At 47.5% G+C, this 21,088-nt stretch overlaps 1 protein-coding gene across 6 annotated transcripts in view; it reads right to left on the bottom strand.

The window, feature by feature from the left end:
- TPD52L2 (TPD52 like 2) overlaps positions 1-7,584 on the bottom strand; it is a 39,038-nt gene extending 31,454 nt beyond the window's left edge. For 3 of the 6 annotated variants that reach the window (XM_040331254.1, XM_040331256.1, XM_040331261.1), the window contains exon 1: positions 7,447-7,510. In XM_040331254.1, the coding sequence (XP_040187188.1) occupies positions 7,447-7,495 (49 nt within the window). In that variant the 5' untranslated portion in view covers positions 7,496-7,510. Of the gene's footprint in view, positions 1-7,446 lie in introns of all 6 variants that reach the window. The other 3 variants (XM_040331257.1, XM_040331259.1, XM_040331260.1) reach the window with 3 other exon arrangements.
- Positions 7,585-21,088: the final 13,504 nt, after the last annotated feature.

The raw sequence follows: 21,088 nt of genomic DNA, 5'->3' as shown, positions 1-21,088 counted from the left end.
ATTTTTTTAAAAGTCGCCTATGAAGATTTTAAAGGGTAAAAGTTTGTCGGCATTCCACGAGCGGACGCAATTTTGAAGCGTGACATGTTGGGTATGAATTTACTCTGCGTAACATTATCTTTCATAATATTTAAAAAAAATGGGGATAACTTTACTGTTGTCTTATTTTTTAATTAAAAAAAAAAGTGTAATTTTTTCCCAAAAAAGTGCGCTTGCAAGACCGCTGCGCAAATACGGCGTGACAGAAAGTATTGCAACGATCGCCATTTTATTCTCTAGGGTGTTAGGATAAAAAATATATATAATGTTTGGGGGTTCTAATTAGAGGGAAGAAGATGGCAGTGAAAATAGTGAAAAATTACATTAGAATTGCTGTTTAACTTGTAATGCTTAACTTGTAATACCAACGGCTCACCACCAGATGGAGCCAGCTCATAAAAAATAAAAAAAAATTTTGCCCCCCTTCCAAGCCAAGTCGCCAGGACCCTATTTCTAGTCGCCATGGCGACCTGGCGCCCGGGATTTGTCGAGCCCTGCTTTAAAGCATTCTATGCATGAAGAGAACAATCCTTCTGTGTGCAGTAGCCCCCCTTATACTTACCTGAGGTCCCTCTAGATCCAGCGATGTGCATGAGTTTCTAAGCTGCCCCTCCTTATTGGCTGAGACAGCAGCATGATGCCATTGGCTCCTGCTGCTGTCTATCAAAGTCAGTGGGCCAATTAGGAGAAAAAGGGGGCAAAGCCAGGCAATGGCTCCATGTCTGAATAGACACAGGGATCCGTGGCTCGGCTCGAGTGTCCCTATAGCAAGCTGCTTGCTGTGGGGGCACTCAACAGAAGGGAGGGGCCAGGAGCGCCGAAGAGGGACCCGTGAAGAGGAGGATTGTAGCTGCTCTGTGCAAATCCACTGCAACAGAGCAGCCAAGTATAATACCTCTGTTATTTCTAACAACAAAAAGACGAGACTTTACAATCACCACGTTTCACAATTGGGTTCTACTTCTGCCGTACATTCAATCAACACGATTGTTATCTGGCCAATTGAGATACACGCTGTCCTCTGCACAACTCATGAGCCATTGATCACAATTCTGGAACAAACAGCAAGAGAACATGCGATTCCATCCACACCAGTAGTAGGGACAGCAGAGAAACCAGTATGTCTATGGAGGCCTGGCCCACCAAGGTCACCAATGGGGATCAAGGCTTATGCTGCGGCTCAAGGATGGAAATTTCCCAACACATGCAAAGAACATTTTCTACTCATCAACATAGAAAGATTTGCTGAATCCTTCTGGCTTTAAATCAGACCGGAACATAAGAACTCACTTTTCTGACCCACTCAAAACTCCTCTTCTATGGCCCCTTTACGGTCAGTACTTTGAACCCGATTGGACGCTCTATGCAGGTTTTGGCTGGAGTCGGGGGACGCTCTATGCAGGTTTTGGCTGGAGTCGGGGGACGCTCTATGCAGGTTTTGGCTGGAGTCGGGGGGACGCTCTATGCAGGTTTTGGCTGGAGTCGGGGGACGCTCTATGCAGGTTTTGGCTTTATAAGTCAGGAACTATCTCCACCAAGCTCCTCTTACGACTAAAATATTACACTGGGTAGACTTTTTATAAAAATAAATATTATACTTAGCTGCTCTATGTAACTTTTTTTTGCACACTGCAGCCATGATCCTCCTCTTCTTGGGTCCCCCACCGGTGCTTCTGGCCCCTCCCCCTTGCCAAGTGCCCCCATAGCAAGCTGCACTCATGCATGCTCGCTCCTGAGCCTCTTCTGTGTGTCTATGGGACACAGCATGGCATAGTCCCGCCCCCAGCTCCCTCCATACTGGTTGTGATTGACAGCAGTGGGAGCCAATGGCGGAGGAGGAAGAGCCGCAGCTCTCATGCACATCGCTGGATCGGGCTCGGGTAAGTATCAGGGGGGCGAGCAGCACACTGAGGCATTGAATGCATGAAGGTAAAAAAAACCTTCACCCTTCACAACCACGGGAAGAAGGGAAAGACGGAAGGAAGAAAAAAAAAAGAAAGAAGGTAGAATTTTTTTTCCTTCCTCCTCCCTTCTTCCTCCTCCCCTTCTTTCTTTCTTCTTCCTCCTCCCCTTCTTTCTTTCCTCCTTCTTTCTTCTTCCCCCCTTCTTTCTTTCTTCTTCCCCCCCCCCTGCTTTCTTTCTTCTTCCTCCCTGCTTTCTTTCTTCTTCCCCCTTCTTTCTTTCTTCTTCCCCTCTTCTTTCTTTCTTCTTCCCCCCTTCTTTCTTTCTTCTTCCCCTCTTCTTTCTTTCTTCTTCCCCCCTTCTTTCTTTCTTCTTCCCCCCTTCTTTCTTTCTTCTTCCTCCCTTCTTTCTTTCTTCTTCCTCCCTGCTTTCTTTCTTTTTCCCCCCTTCTTTCTTTCTTCTTCCCCCCTTCTTTTTACTTCCTTCTTTCTTTTTTCTTCCTTCCTTCTTTCTTTCTTTCTTTCTTTCTTTCTTTCTTTCTTTCTTTCTTTCTTTCTTTCTTTCTTTCTTTCTTTTTTCTTCCTTCCTGTTTTATTCTGCCCCCATAGCAAGCTGCACTCATGCATGCTTGCTCCTGAGCCTCTTCTGTGTGTCTATGGGACACAGCATGGCATAGTCCCGCCCCCAGAAAAAAAAGACGGAAGGAAGAAAGAAAAAAAAAGAAAGAAGGAAGAAAAAAAAAAAGAAAGAAAGATTTTTTTTTCTCCCTTTCTTTTTTCTCCTTCTGCCCCCATAGCAAGCTGCACTCATGCATGCTCGCTCCTGAGCCTCTTCTGTGTGTCTATGGGACACAGCATGGCATAGTCCCGCCCCCAGAAAAAAAAAGAAGGAAGGAAGAAAAAAAAAGAAAGAAGGAAGAAAAAAAAAAATTCTTCCTTCTTTTCCTTTCTTCCTTTTTTTTTCTGGGGGAGGGACTATGCCATGCTGTGTCCCATAGACACACAGAAGAGGCTCAGGAGCGAGCATGCATGAGTGCAGCTTGCTATGGGGGCAAAAGAAAAAAAAAAAGAAAGAAGGAAGAAAGAAAAAAAAAAAGGAAGAAAAAAAAAAAAAAAAAAAAAGAAGGAGAAGAAAAAAACAAAAAAAAAAAAGGAAGAAAAAAAAAAAAAAAAAAAGAAGAGAAGAAAAATAAATAAAAAAAAAATAAAAAAAGAAGGAAGAAACACGCGAGCCCTGGTTCACACTTATGCGATGTGGGAAATGCAGCGATTCCTGTGCGTTTCCTGCACTGCATTCAATCACACGGCGTCCATGCGATCTGCTGCGGGTGTCAATGTTATCTTAACGACACCCCAAAACAGACGGCAAATGCAGTGAGATTGCCACCATGTTATGCGATTAAGGTGAGAGAAAAAAAGGGCCCTGCACCGTTTTAATGCGAATGCGATTACAGACATACATAATATGAATGACTAAAATTGCACTGCACAGACATCGCATGTGATGCGCACACGAATGCGGTGCGATTCCTGTGTGAATCGTATGGGTTGTCTACATCGCACAAGTGTGACGGAACCCAGGCTAACAGTAACAGAATTTTCCCAGGAGGGACCTGGGAAGGGCAAATGGTGAAGCTGCAAGCTCTGTTTATCGGAGAGTCCAAGCCAAAGAGTTCTGAAGACTGATCCTGGTTTTTGCCCACCAGACAAAAACATTGCAGAGATGAATCCTTATAATCTTTTTGTCTGGTGGGCAAAAACCAGCCATGCAACCTGATGAGGGGAATAAGATCCGCCATGTCCAAATCTGTTAATATCCCCATTGCCCATCTCACTCTATGAAATGTGCTGCTAGAAGGATCACAAGGTTCAAACGAAAGATAATAAAAAAGAAGAATAAAGGAAAACAAATGCAGCCACCACATATAGGGACTGGTAAGCTGCAATATATTATGTTTCGAGGTTTAGATACATGTTTATCTTTTCTTGTTCATTTGCAGGTCTAGTGCTGATGAAGAAGACACATCATCGTTGCTTTTTTTTTTTTTTAAAGACCCAAGTCCACCGCTTTTTATTTATTTTTTCTTCAGTGGCTACCTTGTTTCTTGCCCCACCCGGGTCTAATCTTCAGGGCTGCCCCTTGTCTGGTTCCAGATCGATATGCTATCTAAACCATCCTGTATTTGGACAGCACAGAGAAAGCCTGAAGAGCGAGACACACCCTTGGGTGACAAGAAAATAGTGACACCCTGCTAGACTGAGCACAAGACACATGGCTGGTCTGTCAACTATTTATTGCCCTGAGGCTGAAACTCAACGGCTGAAGAAAGCCACCCGTACAGTCCTATGCGAAATCACAAGCCTGGCAGCCATGACGGTGCCTATAGAACCAATTCAGGAATGGCAGCTTTAATATTTCTGGTTGGAGTTCACTGTAAACAAGGAAAGTTTGAGGGTCCTTTCACACAGGCGATCCGAGGACGACCACTGTGCCCTCCTCCATTTGGGCATACCGCTTCGGAGGCAGCCCGGCTTAAACTGACAGAAGAGTCTGTTTACTCCCATAGAGCAGAGCCTGTCCATCTGTGTCTGCTCTACCAATACTGAGCAGACACAGACCTGCCATCCGCCCGCTCTGCTCCGATCAGCAGGGGATCTGTGCGCAGTTTAGATTTTAAAGAAGCGCAGTGTGCCCGTGTGGCAGTTGAGGAGTGCAATGCGGCACTTGAGGAGCGCCGTGCGCCACTTGAGGAGAGCCGTGCGCCACTTGAGGAGAGCCGTGCGCCACTTGAGGAGAGCCGTGCGCCACTTGAGGAGAGCCGTGCGCCACTTGAGGAGAGCCGTGCGCCACTTGAGGAGCGCAAAGCGTCCGTGTGGCACTTGAGGAGCGCAAAGCGTCCGTGTGGCACTTGAGGAGCGCAAAGCGTCCGTGTGGCACTTGAGGAGCGCAAAGCGTCCGTGTGGCACTTGAGGAGCGCAAAGCGTCCGTGTGGCACTTGAGGAGCGCAAAGCGTCCGTGTGGCACTTGAGGAGCGCAATGTGGCAGTTGAGGAACGCAATGCGTCTGTGTGGCAGTTGAGGAACGCAATGTGTCCGTGTGGCACTTGAGGAGTGCAATGTGGCAGTTGAGGAACGCAATGTGTCCGTGTGGCACTTGAGGAGTGCAATGTGGCACTTGAGGAGTGCAATGTGGCAGTTGAGGAACACAATGTGTCCGTGTGGCACTTGAGGAGCGCAATGTGGCAGTTGAGGAACGCAATGTGTCCGTGTGGCACTTGTGGAGCGCAATGTGGCAGTTGAGGAACGCAATCTGTCCGTGTGGCACTTGTGGAGCGCAATGTGGCAGTTGAGGAACGCAATGTGTCCGTGTGGCACTTGAGGAGCGCAATGTGGCAGTTGAGGAACGCAATGTGTCCGTGTGGCACTTGAGGAGTGCAATGTGGCAGTTGAGGAACGCAATGTGTCCGTGTGGCACTTGAGGAGTGCAATGTGGCAGTTGAGGAACGCAATGTGTCCGTGTGGCACTTGAGGAGTGCAATGTGGCAGTTGAGGAACGCAATGTGTCCGTGTGGCACTTGTGGAGCGCAATGTGGCAGTTGAGGAACGCAATGTGTCCGTGTGGCACTTGAGGAACGCAATGTGTCCGTGTGGCACTTGAGGAACGCAATGTGTCCGTGTGGCACTTGAGGAACGCAATGTGGCAGTTGAGGAACGCAATGTGTCCATGTGGCACTTGAGTCCAGCACCGCGCCTCGCCACCTCCTTTAGGTTTTACTTGCCATCTGTGTCCCTGCTAGGAAGAGTCACCTCCTCTGTCTCCGTTACAGAAAGTGATGGCAAATCAGAACGGTTACAGTTGTTATCAGAAGAGGAGGTGAAGGGAAATCTCCCCACAGATTCCTGTGACTGGGCGGACTACATGTCCCATCTGTAACTGGGGCAGAGGAAATTACAGATCACCCCGTCAGCATGGAGGTGATGTCACAGCACTTGTGCTGGCATTTGTTACATGTCTGCAAAACGCTGGACTATGCCCGATTGTGCAATCAGATTGTAATGTACATCTTAAAGGGGGCTGTACAACCAGATTTTACAATGTCCTATTTTCTGGCCACACACACACAATCTGATTGCACAGCCCTTCACAATGGATGTACACATAACAATCTGACTCTACAGCACCCTTTAAGATGGACGTAGGTGTAGCACGTCATTGGTCACACACGTTACATTATGATTGTACAATCTCCTTTACACTGGTCATACAATCAGTAACGGGTACACCAATCTTAAATAGGCTTGTACAATCAGACTGCAACGTGATCGCCCATCCTAAAGTAGGCTCTACAATTAGGTTGTAACATGTACGTCCATCAGGGGGCCGTACAATCGGGTTGTAGCGGGCACATCCATCTTAAAGGGGGCCGTACAATCAGGTTGTAGCGGGCACATCCATCTTAAAGGGAGCCGTACAATCAGATTGTAGCGGGCACATCCATTTTAAAGGGGGCCGTACAATCGGGTTGTAGCGGGCACATCCATCTTAAAGGGGGCCGTACAATCGGGTAGTAGCGTGCACATCCATCTTAAAGGGGGCCGTACAATCAGGTTGTAGCGGGCACATCCATCTTAAAGGGGGCGTACAATCAGGTTGTAGCGGGCACATCCCTCTTAAAGGGGGCCGTACAATCAGGTTGTAGCGGGCACATCCATCTTAAAGGGGGCCGTTCAATCAGGTTGTAGCGGGCACATCCATCTTAAAGGGGGCCGTACAATCAGGTTGTAGTGGGTACGTCCATCTCAAAGGGGGGCGTAAAATCAGGTTGTAGCGGGTACGTCCATCTCAAAGGGGGCTGTACAATCAGGTTGTAGCGGGCACATCCATCTTAAAGGGGGCCGTACAATCACCTATGCCACTAAATACGGGCATGGGTCCCTATAGGAAAGAAGACATCACCAGCAACCCACCCCTTTGTGTACATGCGCTGTGGGGCGGGGAATGACCAGCTCACAGCCGATTGGAGTAAAACAAAGTGAGGCTCCGATGTCTGGATGGAGAGGAGATCAGAGGAGCTCATCACCAATCACTGCATCGTATTGGATAGGTGTCGGCCATGGCACCCCTCTTACCACCAATGGGGTTCTCATGGTGACCTGTAGGCCTGACTTTTCACCAATGGGGTTCTCATGGTGACCTGTAGGCCTGACTTTTCACCAATGGGGTTGCCATGGTGACCTGCAGGCCTCAGCAGAAGCCTGAGCCCAGTAAGGTGGTGACAGGTGCCCTTTGAAAACATAAACAAGTACGTAATCGGAGGAAACAAAAGTCCTGCCAGCCCTGTCACCTCCCTACAGGACAAGGACACCATGACAGGTCCTCCTCACATGACACAGCCACCTCCTCACCCCACCACTCAGTATAATGGGGGGGACACAGTGACCAGGGCCGCCATGTTAGTACACCTAGCTGCGGGGGAACACATAGACACAAAAGGGGGGCACACACACGACTGACACCACCCCGATTCCAGCTCACCCTGTCCGCCGGGTTCCATCGCTTTGCTGACCGGAAGTTGTCGCAACTCGCTAGGCGGAGCTTCCACACGGAACGCTCCTGCAGCAGCTGAGCTGTCACGTTGAGCGCTTGCGTCGCGACGTCAGGAAAGAGCGGCGTCGCCGTGCAGGGGGCCAGGTCGGCCATGTTTTTGGTGGGAGGCAAAAAGCTGTATTACACTATTAGTACAGGCCTCTAAAACAAATAATAGGTGTGTAAGTGACATTAAAATCATAATAGGCTCCAGGAAACTAAAGTAATATTCTTTTATTCGGAGGCCATAGTGGGCCTCAGAATGGTGAGAGGATTTACAGGCCTCACAGTAATAACAGAGTGTATGGTGAATATGTGAGGAGAAATAATGACATTCATGAAAGCTCTCTGAGCTGTGACAGGATTTATACCAGGTCTGTCAGTCATAGGAGTGATATGAGGAGAAATGTGATGATATGAGGAGAAATGTGATAGACTTGGTAGGCCTGTGAGGTAAATATGGCCTCATAGAAGTGAGGGAAGAATGGCTGTGTTGTCATACCACTCATTCTTCATAGCACCCTAATACATCATGGCGGGGTCTCCGAACTACAACCCACAGGACAAATCTATCCCATGGGGGGGGGTCAGAGGTGTACCCCCAATGTGGGCCCATTGTGCTCTCACTTTAGGTCAGCAGAGGTCCGCTTCTACCCCACCAATTCTCCAGTTCAGGTTCTCACTATCGTGCTGTCATTGTCCCCATAGTTGGTTGCTAGGACTGCCAGCGTCCTAGCAACCAATTAACTGCTTGCCCCGGCACTCACTTCAGCAACTACAGTCACGCTTCCGATTCATGGCTCTCACCCTGCTACTGTGGCGTAAGGGCCAACTCTGATGGGGACCCCAATGTAAAGTAGGGCTGTGATGGGGAGTCTGATGTAAGGGGGGATCTGATGGGGACCATGGTGTAAGGGCCAACTCTGATGGGGACCCCAATGTAAAGGATGTCTGTGATGGGGAGCATGATGTAGGGGGGGATCTGATGGGGACCCTGGTTTAAGGGCCAACTCTGATGGGGACCCCAATGTAAAGTAGGGCTGTGATGGGGAGCCTGACGTAAGGGGGGGTTTGATGGGGACCCTGGTGTAAGGGTTAACTCTGATGGGGACCCCAATGTAAAGTAGGGCTGTGATGGGGAGCCTGACTTAAGGGCCAACTCTGATGGGGACCCCAATGTAAAGTAGGGCTGTGATGGGGAGCCTGACTTAAGGGCCAACTCTGATGGGGACCCCAATGTAAAGTAGGGCTGTAATGGGGAGTCTGATGTAAGGGGGGATCTGATGCAAGGGGGGGGGGTGCTAATGAGAAAGGTGCAGACTGAATTTATTTTTGGTCACTCTTTTTTAAAGGCTCAAGATTATTAAGAATTTCTTTGCTTTGTGTTACTGAAGTTCTGTTTTCTGAATCATATCATGTTATTAACAAAGAATAAAGCTTACTCATTCATTTAAATGTATTTATAAAGCTGATTTTTTTTTCAGCTGGTGGATATTTGTACAGTATACAGCATGACCCTTATACTGAAAAGCTTGGAGGCACTAAGGCAACACAGCTCCATTGCACATGCAGTGCACCACAATGCAGCATATCTATTCCTGTGCGTTGGCAGCGTATTCAGAGTCAGGGGGTGGCCTTAAAGCGGAGCTTTACCCATTAAGCCGCGTACACACGACCATTTTTAATGTCTTAGAAAAAACAATGTTTTTTTCAATGTGATTCTTGTCAAGCCTACCTTGCCTACACACGATCGTGAAAAAAAAATGCTTGAGCAAAGCGCGGTGACGTACAACACGCACGACGGCACTATAAAGGGGAAGTTCCATTCGGATAGCGCCACCCTTTGGGGTGCTTTTGCTGATTTCGTGTTAGTAAAAGTTTGGTGAGAGACGATTCGCGCTTTTCAGTCTTTGTGATTTTCAGTCTGTTACAGCGTGACGAATGTGCTATCTCCATTGCAAACGCTAATTTTACCAGAATGAGCGCTGCCATCTCATAGCTTGCATCTGAGCATGCACGTTTTTTCCCGTTAAAGCCCACACACGACCGTTTTTCACGACGAGAAAAATTAGGCAGGTTCTAAATTTTTAATGCCCATTTTTCACGTTGAGAAAAATGCTCTGGAGCCCACACACGATCGTTTTAATGACCATTGACCATCACGTCATGAAAAACAGTCGTGTGTACGCGGCATAACAACTTGATAAAAAATAATGTTCTTTAGCAAGGAATGAACATTCCACATTAATAATTATGCTACCAAAATGAGTGTGTGCTGTAAATTGCTTCTAGCATTTTTCCTGTTTCTTCTTGACGGAGGCTGCCATTTTCCTGGAGCCCAGAGCCCCTGAACAGCAGTAAAACCCCTTTCACACTGAGGCACTTTTCAGGCATTTTAGCACTAAAAAAAGGAACCTGTAAAGTGCCTCTTAAGCCTCCCCAGTATGAAACCTTGTATGCCTTCACACTGGGGCGGTGCGCTTGCAGGACAGGAAAAAATTCTGGGGCGATGCAGGAGCGGTGTATACAGCTCTCCCAAAACGCACCTGCCCATTGAAATGAATGGGCAGCACTGCCAAAGCGCCGATGGAGCGTACAACCGGTCGGATTTTCTGACAACAGCCTGTCATCATACAATTCCCGTCAGAAAATCCGATCGTGTGTATGGGCCTTAACCACTTAAGACCCGGACCATTATGCAGGTAAAGGACCAGGCCCCTTTTTGCGATTCGGCACTGCGTCGCTTTAACTGACAATTGCGCGGTCGTGCGACGTGGCTCCCAAATAAAATTAGCGTCCTTTTTTTCCCACAAATAGAGCTTTCTTTTGGTGGTATTTGATCACCTCTGCGGTTTTTATTTTTTGCGCTATAAACAAAAATAGAGCGACAATTTTGAAAAAAAAATTAAAAAATTAAATATTTTTAACTTTTTGCTATAATAAATATCCCCAAAAAAGATCGAAAATGATTTTTTTCCTCAGTTTAGGCCGATACGTATTCTTCTACCTATTTCTTGTAAAAAAAATAAGTGTTTGGTTTGCGCAAAATTTATAGCGTTTACAAAAAAGGGGATAGTTTTATGGCATTTTTATTAATAACTAGCGATTTTTTTCGGACGCATCGGACAATTTTTACACATTTTTAGGACCATTGTCATTTTCACAGCAACAAGTGCTATAAAAATGCACTGATTACTGTGAAAATGACAATTGCAGTTTGGGAGTTAACCACTAGGGGGTGCTGTAGGGGTTAAGTGTGACCTCATGTGTGTTTCTAACTGTAGGGAGGCGGGGCTGGACTTGTGACATCACTGATCGTCTTTCCCTATATCAGGGAACAGACGATCAATGACAGCGCCACTGTGAAGAACGGGGAAGGTTTGTTTACACTCACCTCTCCCCGTTCTTCAGCTCCTCTGACCGATGGCGGGACTCCTGCAGCGATCGGGTCCGCGAGTCCCGCGGCCACGGAGCTTCGGACACGCGCGCGACCCGCGGCTGGGCACTTAACGAGGACGTACAGGTATGTGATTGTGCCCAGCCGTGCCATTCTGCCGACGTCTATCGGCGTTAGGCGGTCCTTAAGTGGTTAAAGAAGAGTTCTACCCAAAAATGGAACTTCCGCTTTTTGGAATCCCCCTCCCCTCCGGTGTCACATTTGGCACCTTTCAGGGGGAAGGAGGGACCAGATACCTGTATAATACAGGTATTTGCTCCCACTTCTGGGCATAGATCATCGCAGTGACTTACGCCACGTCCGACGCCTACTTCATCCCCCTCCTGCTGTCTTCTGGGAGCAGGGCCGCCATCAGGGGGTACAGGCAGTACACCTGTAAGGGGCCCGGAGGCCCACAGGGCCCCAGATAGCAACTCCCCTTTTTTTATATATATATATAAAAAAAAAATATATATATTTTTATTTTATTTTTTATTAAAGGGACAATATTTTTTTTTATAGAGGTCAGGAGGTCCCCAGGCGCCTGAAGGCCCCAGGGCCCCGGATGGCAACCCCTCCTTTTTTATTATTTATTTTCTATAAAAAAAATATATTTTTTCTAATATATTTTTATTTTACTTTTTATTAAAGGGCCAATATTTTATTTTTTTAGGGGTACGGGGGTCCCCATGGGCCAGGAGATCCCCAGGGCCCGGATGACAACCCCCCTTTTTTTATAAAAAAAAAAAATGTTTTAATATATATTTTTATTTCATATATATATATATATATACCCCCCTTTTTTATAATTGTTTTTTATATATTTTTTATATATATATATATATATATATATATATATTATTATTAAAGGGCTCAGAGGTCCCCAGGGCCCCATGTGGCAAACCCCCCTTTTTATTTGTGTTTATATATTTTTTTTTTATTATTAAAGGGCCCAGAGGTCCCCAGGGCCCCTTTTTTTATATATATATATTTCTTTATTTCTTCTTTTTTTCGCAGCAGCCCCCCGCTTCTTAATTTCAGGCGGCAGCACTCCCCCCCCCGGTTCTCTGCTCCAGGGGGCCCATGCCTGAAGCTGTGTAAGGGGCCCCATAATTCCTGATAGCGGCCCTGTCTGGGAGACATACAGGTCCCAGAAGACAGGGACCAGCGGGATCGCGCATCGCTACTTTTTTGCGCATGCGCAGTAGGGAACCAGGCTGTGAAACCGCAAGGCGAAGATGGAGGCGGCAGAACCCGAGAGCAGAGGGACAAATGGGCTTTGGGACGCGCCCAAGGACAGGTAATGTTTTAAATAGCTATACCTGCTATGTAGCCTAAAGCCACCTAATTTTCTGACTAACGTTCCACTTTAATGTTAGCGTTTCTAAAATGTAACTTCTAAAATTGCCTTTATGCGTTACATTCTGTTTTTTTTTTTCCCAGGTACTTCCCCCTGCGGGGTGAATAGATGTGATAACAATGGGCCAGATTCTTGTACAGCCGCGTAAAATTGTGCGGGCGTAACGCATCTGATTTACGTTACGCCTCCGCAACTTACACGGGCAAGTGCTGTATTCTCAAAGCACTTGCTCCGTAAGTTTCGGCGGCGTAGCGTAAATCGGCCGGCGTAAGCCCGCCTGATTCAAATTTGGATGAGGGGGGGCGTGTTTTATTTAAAACTACTGTGACCCGACGTGATTGACGTTTTTGCGGACCCGTCCGTGGAATTTCCCAGTGTGCATTGCTCCAAAGTATGCCGCAAGGACGTCATTGGTTTCGACGTGAACGTAAATGACGTCCAGCCCCATTCACGGACGACTTACGCAAACGACGTATCTTTTTCAAATTTCGACGCGGGAACGACGGCCATACTTAACATTGCTACGCCGCACTTATGCCTCATATAGCAGGGGCAAGTTTAGGCCACGAAAAGCCTAACGTAAACGTCGTAACTTTACTGCGTCGGCCGCGCGTACGTTCGGGAATTCGTGTATCTAGCTAATTTGCCTACTCGACGCGGAATGCGACGGAAGCGCCACCTAGCGGTCAAAAAAAAAAGCAGTTAAGATCCGACGGCGTAGGAGACTTACGCCTGTTGGATCTAATGGATATCTATGCGTAACTGATTCTAAGAATCAGGTGCATAGATACGACGGGTCGGATTAGGACGGCGGCGTACATGGCGCTACGCCGTTGTAAGTCCTTTCAGAATCTGGCCCAATGTGTCCAATAAAACTGCATAGAAGTGACTATAAAATGTCGCCTATCAGGGTAATGTATTTTGCATGTGCAAATATTTTTATTATTTTGCATTCTGGGAAATCGCTTTGCATGCTGGGAGCCTCACTGCGCTTCCTAATTACAAACACTGCGGAGAAAAGCGCTGGGAAAGCGCATAGGTTTTAAATGATGTGTAATTTCCTTTTTAGTCACACACCTCCTACCTATGTACATGAATTCAACGCTTCGTTTCATTTCAGCTCTTTTTTATGGAGTTTTCAGAAAATGGGAATACAATTACAATTGTACATATTGGGCCATATTCTCAAATACTTTACGCCTGCGTATCAGCAGATACGCCGACGTAAGTCCGATCCTATGTTTAAGTGTATTCTCAAACTGAGATACACTTAAACATGCCTAAGATACGACGGCCTGCGCCGTTGTATCTTAGGCTGCAATATTTACGCTGACCGCTAGGTGGCGGTCAGCGTAGAATATGCAAATGACTAGTCACGCCGATTCTCTAACGTACGCTTGCCCGCCGTAGTGTTTTAACGTCGTTTCTGTAAGCGATACGCGGCGTAAAGATAAAGATGCCCCCTAGGTGGCGTACTCAATGTTAAGTATGGCCGTCGATCCCGCGTCGAAATTTGATAATTTAACGTCGTTTGCGTAAGTCGTCCGTGAATGGCGCTGGACGCCATTTACGTTACAGTCAAAACAAATGACGTCCTTGAGATGTAATTTAGCGCAATGCACGTCGGGTAATTTACCCGACGGAGCATGCGCATTACGATCGGCGCGGGAGCACGCCTAATTTAAATGATCCACGCCCCCTACCAGGATCATTTGAATTAGGAGTGCTTGCGCGGGTGGACTTTACGCGACGCCGCCGCAAGTTTACAGGTAAGTGGTTTGGGAATCAGGCACTTGCCACTTAAACTTGCGGCGGCGTAACGTAAAGGACATACGTTCCGCCGCCTCAGATATTTAAGAATATGCCCCATTGCCATAAAGGACACATTGAAAAAAAAGGCTGTAAGTACATTTAAATCACAGCTTAATTTAGAGTTAATTTGGCTAATTGCATTTTAATCCTTTCTCGTCTTGGTATTCTTCCTTTTAAATAAAGCTTGATCGTTTTTTTTTTTTTTTGTCTTCCAGCACATTTCTTCCATTTTCTAAATTGCATTTGTCAGTGGTCATCGCACACACCTCAGACGATTATTGTAAACGGATCGCAAGGTATTGTTATAAAGAAAGCTGCAGATTCCAAAATATTTAACCACTTCAATACCAGCCAGCCATAGTAATATGACGTCCACAGATGGGATCTACCACCCTAGGTGGACGTCATATCCTGGGCTTTGTGGGAGGATATCCGAATGATGCCTGCAGCTAGAGGCAGCCATGGACTGGCCATTGGGACTACCGGGAGTTTCCCGGTGGGCCGATGGCTCAGTGGGTCGGTCAGGTGCAGTCCTGGAGCCACTCCTCTCTGACAGTGAGCGATCTCGATTTCACTCCTGTCAGGAGAAGCAGCAGCCGCCACTTGCTGGAGTGAGTATTGGCCTTTCTGCTCCCTATAGGGGGAGATAGACAGACGGTAGACTTTCCTTCCTCTCTCCCCTTATCACTTGTCACTTATCACATGACTGGAGAGAGGAAAGATGCTGCCTTTCTGGAGAGCTGTGAATGAGTACATGTGGGAGGGGGGGGCACTCTGATTCAAGGGGGGACACACTGATGGGGGACACTTTGATGGGGGATACTCTGGTGCAATGTGGGACACTGGTGGGGGACACTCTGATGCAGTGGGGGACACTCTAAAACAAGGGGGGAAATCTGATGGGGGACACTCTGATGCAATGGGGGACACTCTGATGCAATGGGGAAACTCTGATGTAAGGGGGGACACTGAAGGGGAACACTCTGATGCAAGGAGGACTCGATGGAAGGGGGATCTCTGATGCAAGGGGGAACACTCCGATGCAAGGGAGACTCTGATGGGGGACACTCTGATACAAGGGGGGCTCTGATGGTGGACACTCTGATGGTGGACACTCTGATGGTGGACACTCTGATGGGGGATACTCTGACACAAGGGGGACTCTGATGCAAGGGGGACTCTATGATGCAAGGGGGGCTCTGATGGGGACACTGATGTAAGGGGGACACGGATGCAAGGGGGACTCTGATGCAAGGAGGACACTCAAAATTAAAGTGGGCCGCAGACTTCCTGGCTGGATCGCCAGATGAAAATAAAGGAAAGAAAACCTAAAAAGAAAAAAGAAAATGAATGCAGGCCTCACATCTAAGAACTGGTAAGCTGCAATATGTTTGCTTTAGGTTTAATACCGCTTTAAAGGGGTTGTAAACCTTTGTGTTTTTTCACCTTAATGCATCCTATGCATTAAGGTGAAAAAACACCTTGCAGTGTCCGGTCCCCCCCAGCCATCCCGTTTTACTTACCTGAGCCCTGAATTTCCATGGGCGCGATCCCGCCGTCGCTCTCTCCGCGGCTTCTCGGCTCTTCACTGGATAGGTTGATAGCAGCGCATCCATTGGCTCCCGCTGCTGTCAATCAAATCCAATGACGCGGGTGGCACCGAGTCCTGCATTAGACGGCTACGGATGCTGAATGCTGGACACGGGAGCGCGCCAGAGGGGGTTGTTTGATACGGGGAGGAGCCAAGAGAGCCGCCCTGGGACCCCAGAAGAGGATGTTCGGGGCCACTCTGTGCAAAACGAACTGCACAGTGGAGGTAAGTATAACATGTTTGTTATTTTTTTTTTTTTTTATCAAACCTAAATAGGTAGATTCGGGTAGGGGCGTGCAAAACTAAGGCGGCGTAGCCTAGCGTGTTTACACTACGCCGCCTTAAGTAAGAGAGGCAAGTACTGTATTCTCAAAGTACTTGCCTCCTTACTTAGGGCGGCGTAGCGTAAATGCGGCGGGCGTAAGGGCGCCTAATTCAAATGTCTTGGAGGGGGGCGTGTTTGATGGTAATGAGGCTTGACCTCACGTTTTTTAAGTTTTTCTTGTAATGCGCATTGCGCCGGGCGCCTACATTTCCCAGTGTGCATTGCGGCTACGTACGCTGCTTGGGCCTATTGATTTCGACGTGGACGTAATTGACGTAAATCCCGATTCGCGGACGACTTATGCAAACGACGTAAAAATTTCGAATCTCGCGGCGGGAACGGCGGCCATACTTAACATTGTTATTCCACCTAATAGGTGGAATAACTTTATGCCTGCTAATGCCTTACGGAAACTGCGTAAATCGACTGCGGCGGACGGGCGTACGTTCGTGAATCGGCGTATCAACTCATTTACATATTCTACGCTGACCTCAATAGAAGCGCCACCTTGTGGCCATCCGAAAAATTGCAATCTAAGATACGACGGCTTGCGCCGTCCTATCTTAGATATGTTTAAGCGTATCTCTGTGTGAGCATACGCTTAAACATAGGTCGGCGTAGATTCTGAGTTAGGTCAGCTTATCTACTGATAAGTCGGCCTAACTCTTACTGAATCTACCTAATCGTATCACTTTATTTCAGCAGCTAGGCATACATATGGATGCTCACGAAAAAGAGAAGTGCTGACAATAGTTATACCTATATTGACCACTAGAGGGGGACACAACAAAGAGAATGGCGTGCTTCAATTAAACATAATTAGATGGCTAATTTAATACTTGTACACTGGTGGTAAAAGGAAGTGCACTTACTGACAGCACTGTACTGCAGACTCTTGAATCTTCTTTTTCTTTTTTTCTTTTTTTATATACAGATTATACCATGGAAACATTGTTTTTACAAAACTGTAAATGAGCATTGATGGGGCCTGTCTACATAACCCTACAGATTCCTGACAATGGCTGTTCAGGTAAAGCAGTAATATTAGAATTTATATGAGAATAGGCAGTCTTCAGTTACAGATCACCTTTTAGTTAAAGGTGATCTATACTTGTTTTGGACAGATTGGCAAAGGGTTAAAACCTCTGTTTTTATTGCTGTATGCCTTCCCCTATGGAAGATCTTCGCTCACTTCCTTACCCGGAGGAGGGGGAAATCCCTTCTTTTTTTCTTTTTTTGGTTGAGTCTTTTTATTGATATTTTGCTTCATAGAAGAACAACAGAAGTACAAAAAGAAATCTACGGGCTAGATTCAGGTAGGGGCGCGCATAGTTACGGCGGCGCAGCATATCGTATTTACGCTACCCCGCCGTAAGTCAGAGAGGCAAGTGCTGTATTCACAAAGCACTTGCCTCCTAAGTTACGGCGGCGTAGCGTAAATGGGGCCGGCGTAAGCGCGCCTAATTCAAATGAGGATGAGGGGGGCGTGTTTTATGTAAATGTTATGTGACCTGACGTGATTGCTGTTTTTTACGAACGGCGCATGCGCCGTCCGTGGACATATCCCAGTGTGCATTGCTCCAAAGTACGCCGCAAGGACGTATTGGTTTCGACGTGAACGTAAATTACGTCCAGCCCTATTCACGGACGAGTTACGCAAACAATGTAAAATTTTCAAATTTAGACGCGGGAACGACGGCCATACTTAACATTGACTAGGCCAGCTATTTGTTCAACTAACTTTACGCCGGAAAAAGCCATACGTAAACGACGTAAAAAAAATGCGCCGGGCGCACGTACGTTCGTGAATCGGCGTATCTAGTCATTTACATATTCTACGCCGAACTCAACGGAAGCGCCACCTAGCGGCCAGCGGAAAAATTGCACCCTAAGATACGACGGCAAAGGAGACTACGCCGCTCGCTGCTCGTATCTTAGCCTAATTTAAGCGTATCTGGTTTCCAGAATACGCTTAAATTTACGCCAGATACGACGGCGTAGGAGACTACGCCGCTCGCCGCTCGTATCTTAGCCTAATTTAAGCGTATCTGGTTTCCAGAATACGCTTAAATTTACGCCAGCGTAGATTCAGAGTTACGACGGCGTATCTACTAATATGCCGGCGTAACCCTACCTGAATCCAGCTATACGTCTTTAGCTCCTGGTGCAGGAGGAGAAATTGTGAAAGAGAAAATGGTACAGACGTGGATAACTGTACTTCACCACTTTGCCTCTGGGCCAATTCTGGCACTTCGCACCTACATGTAAAACAAAATTACATAGAACCCCCAAACATTATGAATGTTTTTTTTTTGCAGAGAATACAATGGCGTTTGTTGCCTTTTTATCTCGCACGATATTTGCGCAGCAATTTTTCGATTCGCTTCTGCGTGCGAGCACACGGGGACAGGGGCACTTTAAAAAAAAAATGATTGTTAATTCTACTTTTAACTTTTTACTTTGACACTTTTAAACAATAAATACAAATTTTGATCACTTTTTATTTCTATTACAAGGAATGTAAACATCCCTTGTAATAGGAATATGACATGACAGGTCCCCTTTACAGTGAGATATGAGGTCAATATCACCTCTAGGCTGTGAAGCCTGAAAAAAAAACGATCTTGGCTTCCCAGTCGAGGCGGTGCCGTTTTTTTTAATGCAGAGGCCGGGCGTGACGTCATAACATCGTGCCCAGCCTCCGAACGATCATAGAGACTCCGGCGACCATCTGGTCCTCCGGAAACCTCTATGGTGAACACCCGGGGGCCGGTGGATCCGTTCTCTGACGGAATAGTGCCCCATTGTTGGTGTTAATAGAAAAATCTGCCCCATTGTTGGTGTCAGTGGGAGGAATAGTGGCCCATCTTTGGTGTCAGTGGGAGGAATAGTGGCCCATCGTTGGTGTCAGTGGGAGGAAGAGTAACCCAGCGTTGATGTCAGTGAGAGGAATAGTGGCCCATCGTTGGGGTCAGTGGGAGGAATAGTGGCCCATCTTTGGTGTCAGTGGGAGGAATAGTGGCCCATCGTTGGTGTCAGTGGGAGGAAGAGTAACCCAGCGTTGGTGTCAGTGAGAGGAATAGTGGCCCATCTTTGGTGTTAGTGGGAGGAATAGTGGCCCATCGTTGGTGTCAGTGGAAGGAATAGTGTCCCATCATTGGTGTCAGTGGGAGGAATAGTGTCCCATCTTTGGTTTCAGTGGGAGGAAGAGTGGCCCATCGTTGGTGTCAGTGGGAGGAATAGTGTCCCATCTTTGGTTTCAGTGGGAGGAAGAGTGGCCCATCGTTGGTGTCAGTGGGAGGAATAGTGTCCCATCTTTGGTTTCAGTGGGAGGAAGAGTAACCCATCGTTGGTGTCAGTGGTAGGAATAGTGGCCCATCGTTGGTGTCAATTTAAGGTACTGTGCCCTTTTGATAATGCTCCATATGCCCCTTTGTTGGTGTCAGTGGATGGAATGATGCCCCAAGGGCCAGATAAAGGTAAGCAAATGGGCACATCCGGCCCCAGGGCCGCAGTTTAGAGACCACTGCACTGGAGGGTGCAGCAGAAGAGAGAGGAGAAAGAAAAAGACGGGGAAGAATTCGGAGAGTCACGGTATATCAGGCGGTATCGGACGTTTTTTTGTCCCGTGTGTACAGCACCTGCTCTGACAGAAGTTGGCCGAACGTCCGGCTTCTGTCGAAGGGGCATGACCGAAAAGGGTCTGCCAATCAGCATCTGATCAGCCTCTCTAAGCCAATGGCTGCGAGCGCTGACCGGTGTGTTCTGGGAGATCCCTGTATTAACATTGAATTGTTAGTGCAGCGGCTCCTCCCGAGCTCTTCAGTTTTTTTTTGTTCACGAAAGAAAACTGATAGTGTGTACCGGGCTTTAGCGGGACTGAGGGTAAATCGAAGGATATGAGGGTATAGGGAGAGAGAGAATAGTGTCCTCCTCCTCCCAGCCGCCCCAGAGGGTGCAGCATAACAAACTATGGCCCGGATTCTCAAAGGACTTACGACAGCGCATCGCCATGTACGCCGTCGTAAGTCCTAATCTGGCCCGTCGTATCTATGCGACTGATTCTAAGGCCCCATACACACGAGAGGATTTATCCGCGGATACGGTCCAGCGGACCGTATCCGCGGATAAATCCTCTCGAGGATTTGCGCGGATTTCCATGCGATGGAGTGTACTCACCATCGAATCGAAATCCGCGCCGAAATCCTCTGGCGATGACGTGTCGCGCCGTCGCCGCGATTATGACGCGGCGACGTGCGCGACACTGTCATATAAGGAATTCCACGCATGCGTCGAATCATTACGACGCATGCGGGGGATCCCTTCGGACGGATGGATCCGGTGAGTCTGTACAGACCAGCGGATCCATCCGTTGGGATGGATTCCAGCGGATAGATTTGATAGCATGTCATCAAATATTTATCTGCTGGAATCCATCCCAGGGGATAAATATCCGCGGAAACAGATCCGCTGGAGTGTACACACCATAGGATCTATCCGCTGAAACCCATTCGCTGGGATTTTTCAGCGGATGGATTCTATCGTGTGTATGGGGCCTTAGAATCAGTTACGCATAGATATCCATTAGATCCGACAGGCGTAAGTCTCTTACACCGTCGGATCGTAACTGCATTTTTTTTCCCCGCTAGGTGGCGCTTCCGTCGATTTCCGCGTAGAGTATGCAAATTAGCTAGATACGCGAATTCCCGAACGTACGCGCGGCCGACGCAGTAAAGTTACCATGTTTACGTTAGGCTTTTCCCGGCGTAAAGTTGACCCTGCGCTTCATTTAAATGAAACACGCCCCCTACCCGCCGAATTTGAATTCCGCCGGGTGTTTTACGCTACGCCACCGCAACTTTACAGGCAAGTGCTTTGTGAATAAGGCACTTGCCTGAAAAAACTTGCAGCGGCGTAACGTAAATGACATACGTTACGCCGCCGCAGAGATACGCACGATGTACCAGAATCTGGCCCTATGTGTTTTGAAAAGGGAAATCACATTTTCTGCTGGGACTGTTGCCCTTTTGGGAGATT

The sequence above is a fragment of the Rana temporaria genome, chromosome 12 (assembly GCF_905171775.1).
Source record: "Rana temporaria chromosome 12, aRanTem1.1, whole genome shotgun sequence".
Lineage (NCBI taxonomy): Eukaryota > Metazoa > Chordata > Amphibia > Anura > Ranidae > Rana > Rana temporaria.
The sequence above is the reverse complement of the archived record's forward strand: the minus strand, read 5'-3'. Positions and strand labels throughout refer to the sequence as shown.